Below are 15798 nucleotides of genomic sequence, written 5' to 3'. Positions count from 1 at the left end.
ATTTGACTCCACGAAAGATAAGAAATGACAGCCCAACCAAGTTGGTGACATCAGCAAATGAGTGATTTTAAAGGTTTACATTACTAATTTGATCATTGCGTGCCCCCCTTTTATGAAAAGATTAGTAATCCATTTCAATTGATCTTTACTCTTTGAGACCAAAGATCAATTCAAACGAGCTGCAGATTTTAAAGAGCGTAAGGCTGCAGGGTTTTTTTATTAAAAAAGAAAAGAGTGAAGTTGATACTAAAGAAAAAAGAGATGTCAACTCAAAGAGAATGGATGCTTGTTTCCATACAAGCCGTAATCAGCAAAAATGAACTAGATATGCCTCGTTGAAATTTGAGATAGTAATGTTCGTTGCCTCATCAAAATGTTGCGACAGCAGAAAATTGAATCAACTCACCGCTATGGCCGTGATAACTACTCCGTGGAAATATTGAAGACATTAGAAAATCATTGGCTGTAAAACTAGATGGACCAGAGTTACACAAGCTTTTACTTTCATCGTGGAAGCTACAACAGAAGTTCAGGACAACAGCGTCGAGCACTTGCACTCTTAAACCAAACATCGCCACCGAAAAAGCTATAGCCGATCGATTAGTCAGTGCCGGGCGCCCCAGCTAGCTGCAACCAATCGATCAAGCTATCTAGCCCCACATATGAATGTGTTGGCTGATAAATTTGGAGATGATCATATTGATTGACTGAATGCAGGTTGTTCTTTAACAGATATCTATCCTCTGTCTGCTTCTTTCTTGTGTTGTTTATACCTTTTGATAAATGCATGTGAATTGTTCACCCAAAGTTAAACAGATTCTTTTATATATCTTTTAGTACTACTATGATGTCGCCTTGATTTGGTAACCAACCAATCATACAAGTGATTTGGTGCTCAATCTGTCTTTACATGCAGACTATATATTTATGCACCAATCTTAGAAATTTTTTTAATGAAAACAGAGAGATATTTTGTTTGTTTACCGTTTACTATGACATGAGCACACAAAATAGCTAAAAGACTATGATGTTAGATTATGTTTTATACATTGTACCAAAGTATTATCGCATTTGTCTTGAATTTTCCTTCTATTATAAAGCTGTGTCTGTCTTGATTTTTTCTGTTATTACACGTCTGAATGGTTAGGTTGTCCATCCGCACAATACGAAGATTGCGCTTCCTTTAATGTTTCTCTATTTACGTTTCCTCCTTTGATGATATCACTGTTTGCAAAATTTACAACACCGTCTGATCTCTACTACCATCATCTCAGATGTCAACGTAATCGATGTTGTCATGTTGACATGGTCCTCCTGGCATACACATTTGACCTTTTTTTCATTTTTTCTAACCAAGAAGATAGAGAAAAGGGTTAAAGAAATGCATTAAAGAAATTTCCACAGAACCAGTTCATGGTCGAGCAACCTTTCTCTGATGAAAGATGGAGTGGTAAAAACATGACCAACAACCTTGTATCTAATGATTCATGCTGATGACAATGAAATGCCATCTAATGGCGTGGTAAAATAGCACTAACAATCTTGTGCAATACATATGAGTTCCACTGAAAAAGGATGTATAGGGATTTAGTCCTCGGTCTCAGCTGGCCATGGTAAAGATTTATTGTCACTTCGCTATAGGATGCACAACTCAAAAAGGAGTAGTTGCATGTCCCTTTGAAGAGCAAAGGAATCTGCTTTTATTTATGCCAACGATAAAGCTCCTAGGTACATTGACTCCACATAGGGTGAAAAATGACAGCCCAACCACAGTTGGTGGCATCAACAAATGGCTAGTTTTAAAGAGTATATCTAAACACTAATTTGATCACGGACTCATTTGAATTGATCTCTTCAACAAGACGGTCGTTTTCCCTTTTGAGACCAAATGTGACTAAAGATTGGCCACCATGGTGCGTGGTCTGATCCGAATCCGCCGATCACCCAAAAAAGGTGAAAAAAAAGGGGGGTGAAGTTGATACTCAGAACTGACAGCTCAACTCAAAAACAATTGACGTCTCTTTTCTGCACTGGCGCCGGAACACAGTGGAGGCCAAGTTGGGCCCCGACCCCCCCTTCCAATGGAAATTTCTCTCTTGCATGTCTCCATGCATGCATGTACACATGCAAGTGCTCTTTATTTCTTAGCTATTTCACACTGCTGTTTCAAATTGACCGCCTTTAATTTAATTTAGCTCACGCCACTGCTTTCCTGAAAGGCCTCCAGAAAATTTGGCCAAAGTTCGTATATGGCCGACTTGTTTTTTGCCAGAAAATTCGATCAAATATATGCAGGAACACATGAAAGACATATGATGAAAATTCATTTTGCTGTAAATTCAGACACAAGAATTACACGATCATATATAAATTACTTTTACTTTCACCCGGAAGGCGAAAAGGAGCTAGAACAGAACAGACCCATATCCACTGCACAACCCATCTGTCATGCCTCTCAAACTCTGAAACAAACATCACCATGAAGCTAGCAGCACCCGAACCGATCAGCCTTGATCCTGCCGCGACATAATTTTAACTGGTGCAGAGCTCAGCTCAGCCCCTGCACTGGGCGATGGCGCTGCAGCCGCGGGAGTAGGGGTTGGCCTCGGCGCCGGGCCGGCAGTTGTAGTAGGAGGCGCCGCGCTGGGAGCAGGGCACGTTGTCCCGGCGCAGCGCGTCGTAGCCGATGTACCCGGACCCGCCCTGCAGCACCCGGCGCTTGCTGCCGCCGGTGGCCATCCCGGCCACGTCGCCCTCGCCCTCGGCGTCCACGTCGAAGTACCCCATGCACTCGCCCACCGTGCCGCGGCACGCCCGCCCGCCGCGCCGCATCACGAGGTGGCCGAGGTCCCCGCCGGCCACGCCGCCCGCCGCCGCCGGCGCCAGGAGCGCCGCGGCGGCCAGGGCCGCGAGCGCGAGGAGCAGCGCCGCGGCACGGAGCAGGCGCGCCATGGCGAGCTGGGCAATGCGGAGACGAGGCTTGCTTGCTGCTGGTGCTGATGTGACGGGAGAAGGAAACAGAGGCGTTTGGTGGTGCGGGAGAGCGAGGGGTGGGGAGGGGGTGGTTATATGGCAATGGCGGGCGCGGCAGTAGGTGAGGCGAGGCCGCGCGAGGAGAGGGATGGCGCGTCGGCGTCGGTGCGGCGCTGTGGGGAGTGACAGGGACCGTTGGCTGGCTGGTCACTCTTCCCTCGCGACGCGACGCGACGCGGTCACCACCTGATCATTGGGCGCGCGCGCGCGCGGGCGTTGGAGGCAGGCGCGGCAGCACACATGGAGTCGGATCGCCGATTCGCCTGTCTCCTCGGCCCTGTACACATACGAATATACTGGCGCCCCGGCGGCTTGATTGCGTGACCTCGACGGCGGCCGGGCGGGCGGTTGGTGCACGCGCATCGGATCACGAGCGGCGCAGGCAGCGATCGCGAGGCCAGGTGCTCGCCCTGGTTGGGAAGGGGAAGTTATCCGGTAGTACTAGTGGGGCAGGGTAGCGTAGGGAGCGAGGAACGCTGGGAGCCAAGGACACGCACGCCGGAGGGGACGGGCGTCGCGTGCGCGCATGGCTGGCACGTCGGCGGTTGGCCTCTCGGCCGGAACGACGGGTGCCGCGCCCCGCGCCTGCACGGCACATGTGGTTTAGCATGCACTACTACCACTTTCTAAGCACGCCGTTCCGATGTGGGGAAAAAAATCCGCATACTTGAATTAAACATACTAGTTTAGGACGACTGCAACAAAAATGGCTAGATCCTTGTCAGTAAAAATAAAAATCGAGCTATTACTGTTAGAGGGTAGTGTGTTCGACTAATAAGGTTTTACCACACCGTGGCACAGACTACAGAAGAAACAAAGGTGCAAATAGTTCAGTAGCAGTACACCGTACAATTCCTGTGATTAATGGCGCCCGCCAGACTGAGCATCAGTCGGCGGATCCCTTGCATTCTACGACACCCTGCGCTGCACGTGCCTGACAGAGCATTCGCTTGCTGTCACGCTAACTGGTCCTCAATCTACGGCGAACAGTGTGTAGGTCGTCTCCAAGGAACAGAGGAGAAACAGGAGATGCCGCTTTTCGCTAGCTTGTGTTGCGAACGTAGGGCTGTTCAGATGCCTGCCCAACATACCACGCCACACCATACATTTCGCGTCACAGGTGTGGCGGCTAAATCGGCCGCGGTATCTTAGACGTCAACGTCTAAGGTAGGCATCCAAACAGCCCTGTAATACGAAACAGCAGCCTTGCACAGAGTTGATAGCGGCTATGGTAGCAGGTGTGTGTTGCAAACGTACTCCTATCTGGTCTCTGCAGTTAAAAAAAAAGTGTTGCTAGCTTATTGGATATACTAATTGGAACCTTATTGTTTCTGACGGGCCCACGTGTAAGCTTTTTCATCAAGGACATCTGCACACAGCAAAGAATTCACTTCTCCAGTTTTTATTACATTTTTGAAACAATTTTTCCTCGGCTTTTGTAGCATACGCCTCACGTCAAGCGCCCAAAACCAAAAGCGCCGCTGCGGCCCGTACGTGCGTTCGATGCATGATTGGAGGAGCTGCGATGGGTGTGCACTGTGCAGGGATGGTCATTTTTCGCACCGTACCCCCAATCACCGATATGAACAGTCACCAACAGCCGGCGCGAGCGTGGGACCTCTGCTTTCTTCCTTTTGCTCGACGGCCTTACCGTTCGAGCTTGCAAAGCCGTGTGTCCTGCGTATTCGAGAAAAAAAAAATACTGAAACTAGAAGCTGGTTATGGTCAAAGGTAGCTTGGTGGTAACTGATTGTTGTTCCCTGACACTAAGTAGAGGCACTGCGTACGTACACGTGCGCGCAGAGGTGGTTACATACACCGGCTGGCACGCGTGCTACCAATTCAACGAGGCGCGCATGCCCGGTTGGTGCGTGCCGGCCGGCCGGACGACCATCGACCAATCGGCCGGCGAGATGACAGTGGCGTACGCGCGACCGGTCGGACCGGGGCACGGGTGCGAGCGTGCTCGGATCGAACGCGTCCAAGCTGCTCAGCTCAGGCGCCCAATTCGTCGCCGATCGCCAGCCTCGTCCGTCAGTTTCCACTCCACGCTGCAGGCTCAAGCCATAAGCGGCCGCCGGCCGATCGAAATCAAAGCAGGCGCCGTCATCCCGGCGCCCTGTGTGGCTGGACCGACCAGGCCAGGCCAGGTCAGTCCGGGCCGTGGTCATGCCTGTTCTGTTCAGAGCGATCAGTTTCCAATGGCTTTCCTTCTTCTTCCTGCCATCTCGCCTTAAACAAATTCAACTGTTGTCTGCTAGCAAAGCATTACATCGTGGCTGTCCAGGGCGCTAAACTAGCTTCTTGACGAAGCTGTCGCGTGTGCACACGCGGTCATCTCTGCATGCGCGCAGGGGGCCGGAGCTGACCTGTTCTGACGGATGACCAACCGCAACTTTGATTGCCTATATAGTATACTGTTTTGATTAATTAGTCCACGGGTGTTGCAGTGTCCGTCCGTTTCAGTTGGGTCTGCTTCGGCGGTAGGGGGGCAGCACCACCTGCAAGCCCTTCACACGTCGCCGTCCAAGCCCCTGCTGCGAGGCCGCCGGGAGGCCCCTACCTATCGCTAGCCAAGGTGACCTCATCGGCGACGCGAGGCATCAATGGCCGTCCGGCGCATGTCCTGCCGGCTCACCTTTTTCTCCAGCTCCAGCCAATAGGTGGTGGCGGCAGCCGGTGAGGTGATCCGCAATCATCAAGGTACAGCCACCATAAAACATGGCATGGCACGGTTATAATTCAGTTTGGCACGGACAGTTTTTCTTAAAGAAACCGTTTTAATGGCAAAGTGCCTGAAAAATTACTGAAGATCAGAGTTAAGGCGGTCCACCAGTCAAGGTTAAAAATCATGTGACACCATTGGATTTTCTTGGGAAATACACTACACCAAAGCAGCTTAATTTCGTCAGCCGGATATAATTTCGTCGGCCAAGTCCGTAGCCGACGAAAATATGCAATTTATTTTGTCGGTCAAAACAGACTGACGAAATTACAATTTATTTTCGTTGGTCAAACATGACCGACGAAAAACTATACATATTTTCGTCGGCTCAGCCCTGGCCGACGAAAACCGGATCATATTTTCGTAGCTAGGGCCTGGCCGACGAAACAAGAAGACTATTTTTGTCGGCCAGCCCTAGGCCGACGAAAATAGGTGAACCCTAATAGCCCGTTCGCGCGGATCTCGTTTCTACCCCCACACGCACAGTCGCCCCCGCCGCCACCACCCCCGGGCCCACCGCCACCGCCCCCGCCGCCGTCCACGCCGCCGCCCCACACAGCTCGGCCCCACCGCCGCCGCCGCGCCCCACCGCCCCGTGGCCCCCGCCGCTGCAGCCGCCCCCCGCGCCCGCCTCGCACTGCCACCCCGCGCCCCGCGCCTCGCGCCCCCCGCGCCCCGCGCCTTACCCCGCCGCACCGCCGCCGCCGCCCCCGCGCACCGCCTGCCCCGCGCCGCGCGCGCCCCTGCGCCCCTGCCCCGCGCCCCACGCGCGCCCCTGCCCGCGTGCGCCCCGCGCCCCCGCGCGCGGTAGCTCGTTGCCCCGCCTGCGCCCATGCGCCCCTTCCCCGCGCGCCCCTGCCCGTGTGCCCCGCGCCCCCGCGCGCGGCCGCCCGTTGCCCCGCCCGCCCCTGCCCGCGCGTGCCCCTGCCCCGCGCGCCCTGCCCGTGCGCCCCGCGCCCCTGCCCGTTGCCCTGTGCGGCCCTCTGCCCCACGGCTGCCACCGCCGCCTCGCGCCCCGCGGCCCGCCACCGCCCCCGAGGCCCCACGCCGTGCTCCCGCGGCCTGCTGCCGTTCCCGCAGGCAACCGCCGCCGCCCCCGCGGTCGCCGCCGCCGCCGCCGCCCCGCGCCCGCGCGGCCCCGCGGCCCGCCACCGCCCCCGAGGCCACACACCGTGCTCCCGCGGCCCGCTGCCGCCCCTGCAGGCAACAGCCGCCGCCCTCGCGGCCCACCACCGCCTACAGGTATGCTTGCCCCTTCTCTTTGCTGCTAGTTTTGAACTGACCGAATAACTATTAAACTTAGTGATGCATTGTTGTCCACTACTCTAAGGCTATAAACTGTATTACTCTTAAAATATTTGTGTTACATTTTCTAGATAATTATTGTTTGCTTAGTATCGTTAATGAAGTAACATTTCTCACTTTCGTTATGAAGTAGCTAGTTTGAGAAAATGAGAGACGATCGAAGTTGGATGTATGATGGTTGGACAAGTAACGGAATGCCTACGCGAGAGTGGATGGTCAATACACAAGCTTTTGTTGATCATGTATTTTTCTTATCTCCTGACGGTGGTTTGGCAAATTGTCCATGTAACAAGTGTCAGAATTGTTCTCGTCAAGTCAAGATTGATATGGAGCGTCATCTATGCAAGTGGGGTTTTATGCCGAACTATGAGAGGTGGTATGAGCATGGGGAGTCACAGGAGCGGGAGCCATACAACTTAGTTGATAGCTTTGAGGAAAACGAAGATAGAATGGATGCAATGATGGATGATTTTGTCCAACAGGTTGAGAATGCTGCTGAGGTACCGGAATATTTTGGTCTGCTTGCGTCGTCAAAAGAACTATTACATGGGGCCACTACTTTGTCACAGCTTGCTGCTGTAACACGGTTAATGGCTATAAAGTCCAAGTACAACTTTTCAGTAAGTTGTTACAATGATCTTGTTGACTTAATTTTGGACATGCTTCCGAAACCTCACAAGTTCCCGAAAGACTTTTACTACTCAAAGAAGCTGTTAGCTGGTTTAGGAATGCCGTATCAAAAAATTCATGTGTGTGAGAACAATTGCATGTTATTTTGGAAGAACTATGAAAATCTTAATTACTGTTCGTTTTGTAAGAAGTGCAGATATAAGAAGGTGGTGAAAAAACATGGCAGGTTCAGCATGTTGAATGGCGTGATTGATACAAATGGTGCTTTGAGTGAGGCAAAGTGTTCCCAGTCCACTCAGAATTCTCGGGGCTACCAACGGGAAAGTAAAAGGGAAAGTCTATTGCAGGAGGAGATAAGGCAGCATAGAGAGGCGATGCAGAGGCAAGAGGAGTGGGCAAGGCAACAGCATGAGTAAATACAAGGTTTTTTCGCTCAGCAACGACAGATTCAGGTACTATGCAAGTTTAATATTTTTTCAAGTCCTTATGCACTTTCCATTGCTATAAGATATTTAATCTACTATCGGTTTTTAGAAAATGCTAGCGGCTACCCTTGGCTCACAATTTAATTTGCCACCTCTTCCTTCGCCTCCTCCTCCACCACCGACTTTTGTACCGTATGTACGTCTACCGTCTTCACGAGTGGTAATTATATCATATAACTAGCAATGCTCAAACTGTCTTACATATGCGTACTAAATAGATTTAACTTTTTCTATAATCAGGGTTCGACGAGTACTCATCCTCGAGGAGTTTCTGCCAGCCCGTCCACGCCACCATCGGCAGCGCGTAACATTTCTGGAGGTGACTGCGGCAGCGGACATAATATTACCCCTCCTCCTTGATTTGTGTTTTCGCGTTGTAGGCTCTTGCACTTACCATGTAGGCCTAGTAGGGGAGCGTGTTGAAAGTCTAGGCATCGCATTACCTTCGGTGGATAACTTGCATTACCTTACTTATGGATATGTTATAACTGCTTATGGATATGAATGTTAAATATGCTTTGGAGGTTATCGACATCATGTGGCATTGTATCTCGTTCTTTAATTGTACTTATTGGATGTATTTGGTGATTGTGTGTTAATGTATTTTATAATTCTGCTTATGGATATGTATTTGTTGATTGTGCTTATGGATATGTATTTGGTGACTGGGTTTTGTAGCTGAGCAGATCCCACTATTTTCGTCGGCCAGGTGGCCGACGAAAATAGGCCAAGTATTTTCGTCGCTCACCTGGGCCGACGAAATTAATTGAACTCTTTTCGTCGGCCCAAGTGACCGATGAAAATAAAGTCAATTATTTTCGTCGGCTCTTTAGGCCGACGAAAAAATGACTATTTTCGTCGACTCAATTCCGTCGGCCTAATTTCGTCGGTGGGCCGACGAAAATAGCTATTTTCGTCGGCATTTGACCTATTTTCGTGGCTTATGGCCGACAAAAATATCCTATTTTCCTGTAGTGATATTGGCAAGTTTTGATAAATTCACTCTCCTATATGCGAGGTTTGCTATGCACCTTCCATTTGCCAATGGGGGATCTAAGGGCGGAGCTAGGGCAAAATAGAGAGGGATGCGGTACTTCATAAAACATGTATGAAATTGAGACAAATATAATAAAAATCTAGAGATCATAAGTGATTACGGAATTTTTGTAGGTGCGGCTACACCCACGATCTTCTACCTAGCTCCGTCCCTCGGGACCAACTGGTCATCCTAGATGGAAATTTTGGTTCCAAGCAGTTGGCCCGTGTCCAGAAGCTGGGACGGTGTTATTGGATCTTTTAATTGGTTTTTATTTCCAAAATATGAAAAGAATGATGGAGCTTTTTTTTTTGGAAGGCAAGAATGATAGAGTTAAGATCCTTGTATTGCAGCTAGCTAGTGAAGCAACTGCTAATGGTCTGTCTTGGACTCACATAGTTAGACATGCTTCGGGGTAAGCTTTAGGTTTTTGGATTTTGAGATGTATCCAAAGTTTAGGCTTACTCTGTTCCCATCATGGTTTTAAATCGTCGACTAAGGTGTTTAGTGGCGGGGCTGCCTTTATGGCGTTTAGTGAGCTATAGCCGGGTTTAGTGTGCCAAATACCATAGCGGCTGCCCTTCCTAGCAGCTATAGCGGGGTTTAGCGGCAGCTATAGCCGGCTATTTAAAACCTTGGTTCCAATACGAGGACTGTTGTGTAGTTGTGGCGCTCTCACATATAGAACATAAAAAGATGACAGATATCATGAAAGATAGAGCAAACCAGGAGGGGCATAGAAGATCCTTCATTTGTGATTTCTTTATTCCGCAGGTTTATTTATATAATTTAATGGTGTATCTTGATTCATCTTCGCTATATTCTCTTTGTTTCGAAAAAAAATTGCGCCAAACTCATGTCACTCGGAGGGGGTATTTATTTCGGTGCCCAAGAAAGGAGAAATGGAAAAGGATTTTTTTGAATTTGAAAATGAAAAAAAGATTGAAAGAAAAGGAGAAAAGGAAATAAAAGAAAAGATTGCGCCCTGCGTTCTCTTCTCCTTTGTGGGCCATGGCCCTTAGGTGGAAACTACAATGTTTCCGCGGGGGTGGTTCATATCAAATGTTGGACCGAATTTAGGGGAGTACTGGCCCGCAATTCTGCAACCGTTAACGGGCCTGACGGGCAACCGCGCGAACAGTGCGGCCTGCGCTCTGGGCCTCTGGCTGCTGCTGCTGCTACCTCCTTGCCACTCAGTTCAAGTAGTCATTCAGCAGTGCGCTGCTAACCTGCTAGCCCTTGATCTGAACTTTTTTTCTTTCTTTTGGAAATGACTGGATCTGAAATGAAATGAAAGACATGGTAAAAAGGGAATGTAAAGGGTTTATTACACAATTTCACACGCTCCATTTGATATATCATGCATGTGTATAATGCAATGGAAATGCATTGCAGTTAACAGTATGGGTCTCACTGGCACAAACGATAAATTTACAGTCACATGAGAGCACATTACATCAGGACCGGTCTTGAGCAACTACGACGCACAGCACTCCCAGATGTCACAGGACCGGTCTTGAGCAACTACAACTCATTCAGTCTCACGCACTCTGATGAACACTCGCACACTTCATCGAGAAATTAAGCAAAACATATCTAGCAATGCAACCTCGATCACTGTCACTGACGTAAACGACGACAACGGCTGTCACACTAGCAGTCACAACTAATTAGCAATAATCTGCATGGATACTGATGAGATGGTCACCTAGATCAGATCACCATGCATGCACGCTGCGTGGATCGTCGATCGATCAGAGAACGAACAATGAAGCTCGCTCGGCAGCAGCAGCAATGGCGGATCGGATCAGAGATGAGAATTCAGTCATTCAGATGTCGATGACCCTGAAGGATTCGCGGTTCTTGATGACGATGTCGTACATGTGGACGGAGGAGAACCTGGCGAAGTCGGCGGGGAGGGAGATGAGGTCGAGGGACCCCCGCTTGTGGAACTGGTACAGCGCCGGGTCCTCGTAGTAGCGCTCCCACCCCAGCGCCCGCAGCTCCGCCTCCAGCTCCGCGTACGACCGCACCACCTGCCCGCTCGGCGTGTGCACCAGCGCCTTGCGCTTCCGCACCGCCTCGCTGCCGCCCGCCGCGCCGTTCTCCACCAGCCGCACCACCCCGTTCTTGAACACCCACACGCCAGACATCCTCACGATTTCTTCCTCCCGATGTCTTCCCTCCTTGATCGGCTGCTGGGCTACCTGGCCTAGCTGCTGGCTGGCTACTTGTGTCGACGATCAACAGCAGCTAGCTACTAGCAGCTAGAGCTCGAGAGAGAAGCTAGCTAAGATGGTTGCTGCTTGCTGCTGCTGGGGATGGATGGAGCAAGGGAGGGGGGATCAAGGGGTCTATATATAGAGCATGAAGCTACCCAAAAAGGGCCAAATTAAAGGTGTGGGGAAGAGGCGACATCGATGTGGGAGACAACACACACAAATTTTTTATGCCAAGATATACTACTGGTAGAGTACTATAGTTAGTAGATATCATGATGCCGATATCATGGATGAGGCAAAAAGGCAATAAGCCGGCCAGCTAGCTTAGAACATCTTGGTTTGCAGTGTGGGGCCGCAGTTAGGTTAGGTCATGCGAAAGATGATGCTGTTCCTGCAATCTGAATAGCGAGATGAAGAAGAAGATTAAACTTGAATGTGCGCGGAAGAATATGTGTGTCTTAATTTATTTGCAACAGTGTTCGTTAAGGATTCTCTCCTCGATCCGCGTTGTGCTTGATAAGCTACCTCGAATATATTTGCGAAAAGAAAGAGCTGAAAGACACGCACGCATCACCAGTGCACACGGATCGTTGAAAAGTGCGTGATAGTGCAGTGGCATCCGGTATCATCCACTGTACGTGCAGCGACGGTCCTGACAAATTAGGGGCTCGGGGCAAGATTTAACATAGAGGCTCTTATTATAATAATATATATTATACATGTTGCTAATAAACATTTAAAAATATATCAAAAAATTATTCATCATAAGAAAAAAAATATAAATATGTGATTACCTTAAAATTGTCTTCTAACATGTCTCGAAGCGAAGTCATTGATGATAGCATCAGTATCAATTTCATCCAATAATATTTTCTCGATGCATAAAATAGCCAAACCATTTAGTCTTTCTTGAGATATTTTGGACCTCAAATAATTCTTCAGCAACTTCAACTTTGAAAAACTTCTTTCAGCTGACGCAACGGTCACGGGCACAGTAAATAAAAGTCGATAAGCAATAGAAGTATTAGGATAAGAATCCACTTCTCTAACGTACTAAAAAATATCCATGGCAGACATTGGTTTATCTGATAAAGTCAGCTGCAAAACACTAAGCTCTGAAATTAGATCATTTAGATCAACATCTGATGAGCCATCAAAAGAGAAAGTGTTTGCAAATTTGGTGCAACATTCTCTTAGTTCAATAGTATCCAATGACTTCAAGGTTATGGAGTCCATCAAAAATCCAAATATGTCTTTGAATGATTGGAGTTCTTCAAATCTACTTTTTAATGAACTAATTGCAATATCAACCATGGCCAAAAAATAATTAACTTCAAAAGCTTTTTCAGCTTCAAGATTTGCTTCCTTACAATCAGTTTCATCATATTGTTTCCTTCTCTTAGCATGGCGTTTCACTGGTAATGATGGCTCTACACCCAATTCAGATGCAATCTCTTTGGCAATGATCAAACTAGATGCAAATCTATTATTTCTATAGTTCTGAAAGTAACTCATTGTATCTTCTATTCTCATTAATGTAGCATCAATGCACATGGATGGGGATTGCAACTGCTTGCTCACTTTGTTTACTGTAAATAAAATATCATACCAAATAACCATACCAAGTATAAAATCAAAGGTACCAAGAAGATCAAATAATTTTTTTGCATCACTCCTATCCTTTGATTCGGTATCCTTATCGATACTCAACTGAAGCAAAGCTGACCTTATCTGAGGAAATTGAAATCTTATTGCTTTGACACTTTTGATCCGACTCTCCCAACGAGTATTGCACCATGACTTCACAGTTAAACTTTCAACATGATACTTCAAAACATCCCATCATTTAGTAGAACTAGAGAACAATGTATATATTCGTTGCACAATTCCAAAAAATGAAATAGCTTTTCCACAAGATTTAGCCATGTCACAAAGTGTAAGATTAAGACTATGACAAGCACATGACATAAACAAAGCTCTTGGATTTATATCAAGCAGTCGTCTTCGCACGCCCTTGTGCTTTCCTTTCATGTTAGATCCATTAACATAACTTTGACCCCTAACATCTTCAATATTTAGGCCAAAGGACTTAATGGAATCAAGTAATGAATTAAAAAGTCCCTCATCAGATGTATCATCTACCTTCATGAAACCTAAAAAATACTCCTCAACTTTACCAGTAGACATGTTAACACATTGGATCAACAAACTCATTTTTTCTTGATGACTGACATCAGAGGTACAATTAAGGATAACTGAAAAATATTTAGCCTCTTTAACAGTGTTTATGATAGATTTAGTGATGTCAGAAGCTAAAAGAGAAATCAACTCATTCTGAATTTTATGACTAAGATAGTGATAATGAATCTCATTGTTTTGAATACGTCTGAGGTGATCTTGCATAACCAAATCAAATTCAGCAATCATCTCAACGCAAGCTAAGAAATTACCATTTTGATCATTGTAAAGTTGCTCACTTGGTCCTCTGAAAGCTAAATTCCGCTTACCAAGAAATTTCACAACAACAATTATTCTTTGTAAAACTTGCCTGATACGCTCTTTCTCCTTGGTGATTTGCTGCTGAATATTTTTGTCAATTGTTTCATGCTTACCGAGCCTCACCCTCAGTTCATTCCAAGAGTTCATGCTTGTAATATGTTGTATACTAGCCTCATGTTCTTTCAACCTCTCATTAATATGCTTCCAATCTTTGAACCCCTCATGACCCAATGAACTCTTGCAGTTTTCTGTATTGAAAAGCTTGCATGAAAAACAAAACACTCTATCAACATGTTTTGAATATACCAACCACTTTCTATCATAAACTTCTCCATTGCTCATCTTTCTAGAGTAATGAGTATATGAAAAATGTCTGCCATTGGTATCCAAAGGAAATTCAATATTTTCATCTTTGATGGGTCCCTTCTCTACTAATATGTCCCTTGACTTGTTATCAAGATTATCCCAATTTCTTGGATCATAAATATCCTCAGTAAAAACAGGTTGTTCATCAACACTAGCATTTTCTGTAGGAGGTGAATTAACCATAGGCTCATGATCACTCACATTGTTATCATTCCTATTTGTGTCAATATTTTCTTCTGGTGTAAAGCCCTGATCTTCTGGGTTATTATCAGGTTGCTCCTCCATAGCAACTATAGCCATCTCATTTTGATTCCTTGAGGTTCTTGAATTACTAGAAAAATTTTTATCCATGGCTCCTCTCTATGTTTCTATAAACTCATCTGCTCGTTTCTTCCTCTTCCTTTTCTCAGAACCGGATGGATACCTTCTAGATGACATGGCTATATGCTGAAATTAAAAAACAAAATTATGAATTGAAGCTATCGCTTAGTTACAACAATATTGAATAAACTTAAAAAATTATTACTGATTATGTGGCACTGATGATCCAATGTTCACCAATGAGCAAAGCGATAAAGAGACAATATTAAACCGATGAATTACAAATGGCCTGCTGTAAAATTTCCAAACAATTCATTTAAATATCTAAACAATAGTCTAATTAGTAATCAATAATCATCTAAAGCATAGAGAAAAAATTATACCGCGGATGGTTGCCCTGCAGCGAATCAGCGTCTCAGCGATCTGCTACTGCACTGTTGATGCAGTGTCGCACTTGCGCCGCGCGTGGCCGGCGTGGGTGACAGACTGACAGCAAGCGGCAGCGGCGGCGACTGCGATAAGCGGAGGCGGAGACGGAGCCACAGAGGCAAGCGAAGCGATGTGCCGTGCAGATTTTGGCGAGCAAACGCGACGGGCGGCGCGAGTTTTCCGAGTCCTTCCGGCTTCCGTTTTGTTTCCGTGATTTACTCGTGGCGGTTGGTGTTCCCAAGGAAGCAAAGCAACGCAGGAAAGCAAGGCCTGCAGTTCCGGGGGCGACTGCATCAATTCCGGGGTGGGGCCCCATCGTTCCGGGGGCCCGGGGCGACGGCCCCGCGCCCCCCCCCCCAGGGCCGTCACTGTGTACGTGTACACCGTATGGTCTCTGAAAAAGAAGTAAATTTTTTGAAGCTACTCCCTCCATCCTGAAATATAAGGTATTTTATTTTATCCTAAGTTAAAATATTCTAAATTTGACCAAATTTATAAAGAAGAATATTAACATCTAACACATCAAATGAGTAAATTATAAAAATATATTTCATAATGGATCTAATTATTCTCATTTGATATTCAAAATATTATTACCTTTTTCTATAAATATGATCAAACTTAGAATAGTTTGACTTAGGATAAACCAAAATACCTTACATTTTAGAACGGGGCGAAGGGAGTACCGCCATATATTATGCATGTTCAGACCAAATTCAGGTGACAGGTCAGTTTGAGTTAGCGCGA

General features: G+C 47.0%; 3 protein-coding genes across 3 annotated transcripts; all 3 read right to left on the bottom strand.

Moving 5' to 3' along the window:
- Positions 1–2307: 2307 nt before the first annotated feature.
- On the bottom strand, positions 2308–3051 carry LOC112894321 (rapid alkalinization factor-like). Its single transcript, XM_025961987.1, has one exon. It carries the CDS (start codon positions 2950–2952, stop codon positions 2554–2556), a length of 399 nt encoding a protein of 132 aa, XP_025817772.1. The 5' UTR covers positions 2953–3051; the 3' UTR covers positions 2308–2553.
- Positions 3052–10537: 7486 nt separating this feature from the next.
- LOC112894096 (flowering-promoting factor 1-like protein 1) lies at positions 10538–11556 on the bottom strand. The gene has a single exon (XM_025961699.1). It carries the CDS (start codon positions 11365–11367, stop codon positions 11044–11046), a length of 324 nt encoding a protein of 107 aa, XP_025817484.1. The 5' UTR covers positions 11368–11556; the 3' UTR covers positions 10538–11043.
- Positions 11557–13765: 2209 nt separating this feature from the next.
- On the bottom strand, positions 13766–14601 carry LOC112892756 (zinc finger MYM-type protein 5-like). Its single transcript, XM_025959877.1, has 2 exons — positions 13821–14601; positions 13766–13770 (listed from the first exon to the last, which is right to left on the bottom strand). Exons 1-2 carry the CDS (start codon positions 14599–14601, stop codon positions 13766–13768), a joined length of 786 nt encoding a protein of 261 aa, XP_025815662.1.
- Positions 14602–15798: the final 1197 nt, after the last annotated feature.

The sequence above is a fragment of the Panicum hallii genome, chromosome 5, assembly GCF_002211085.1.
Source record: "Panicum hallii strain FIL2 chromosome 5, PHallii_v3.1, whole genome shotgun sequence".
NCBI classification, from domain to species: Eukaryota; Viridiplantae; Streptophyta; class Magnoliopsida; order Poales; family Poaceae; genus Panicum; species Panicum hallii.
Note: the sequence above shows the minus strand (reverse complement) of the source record. Positions and strands in the feature narration are given on the sequence as shown.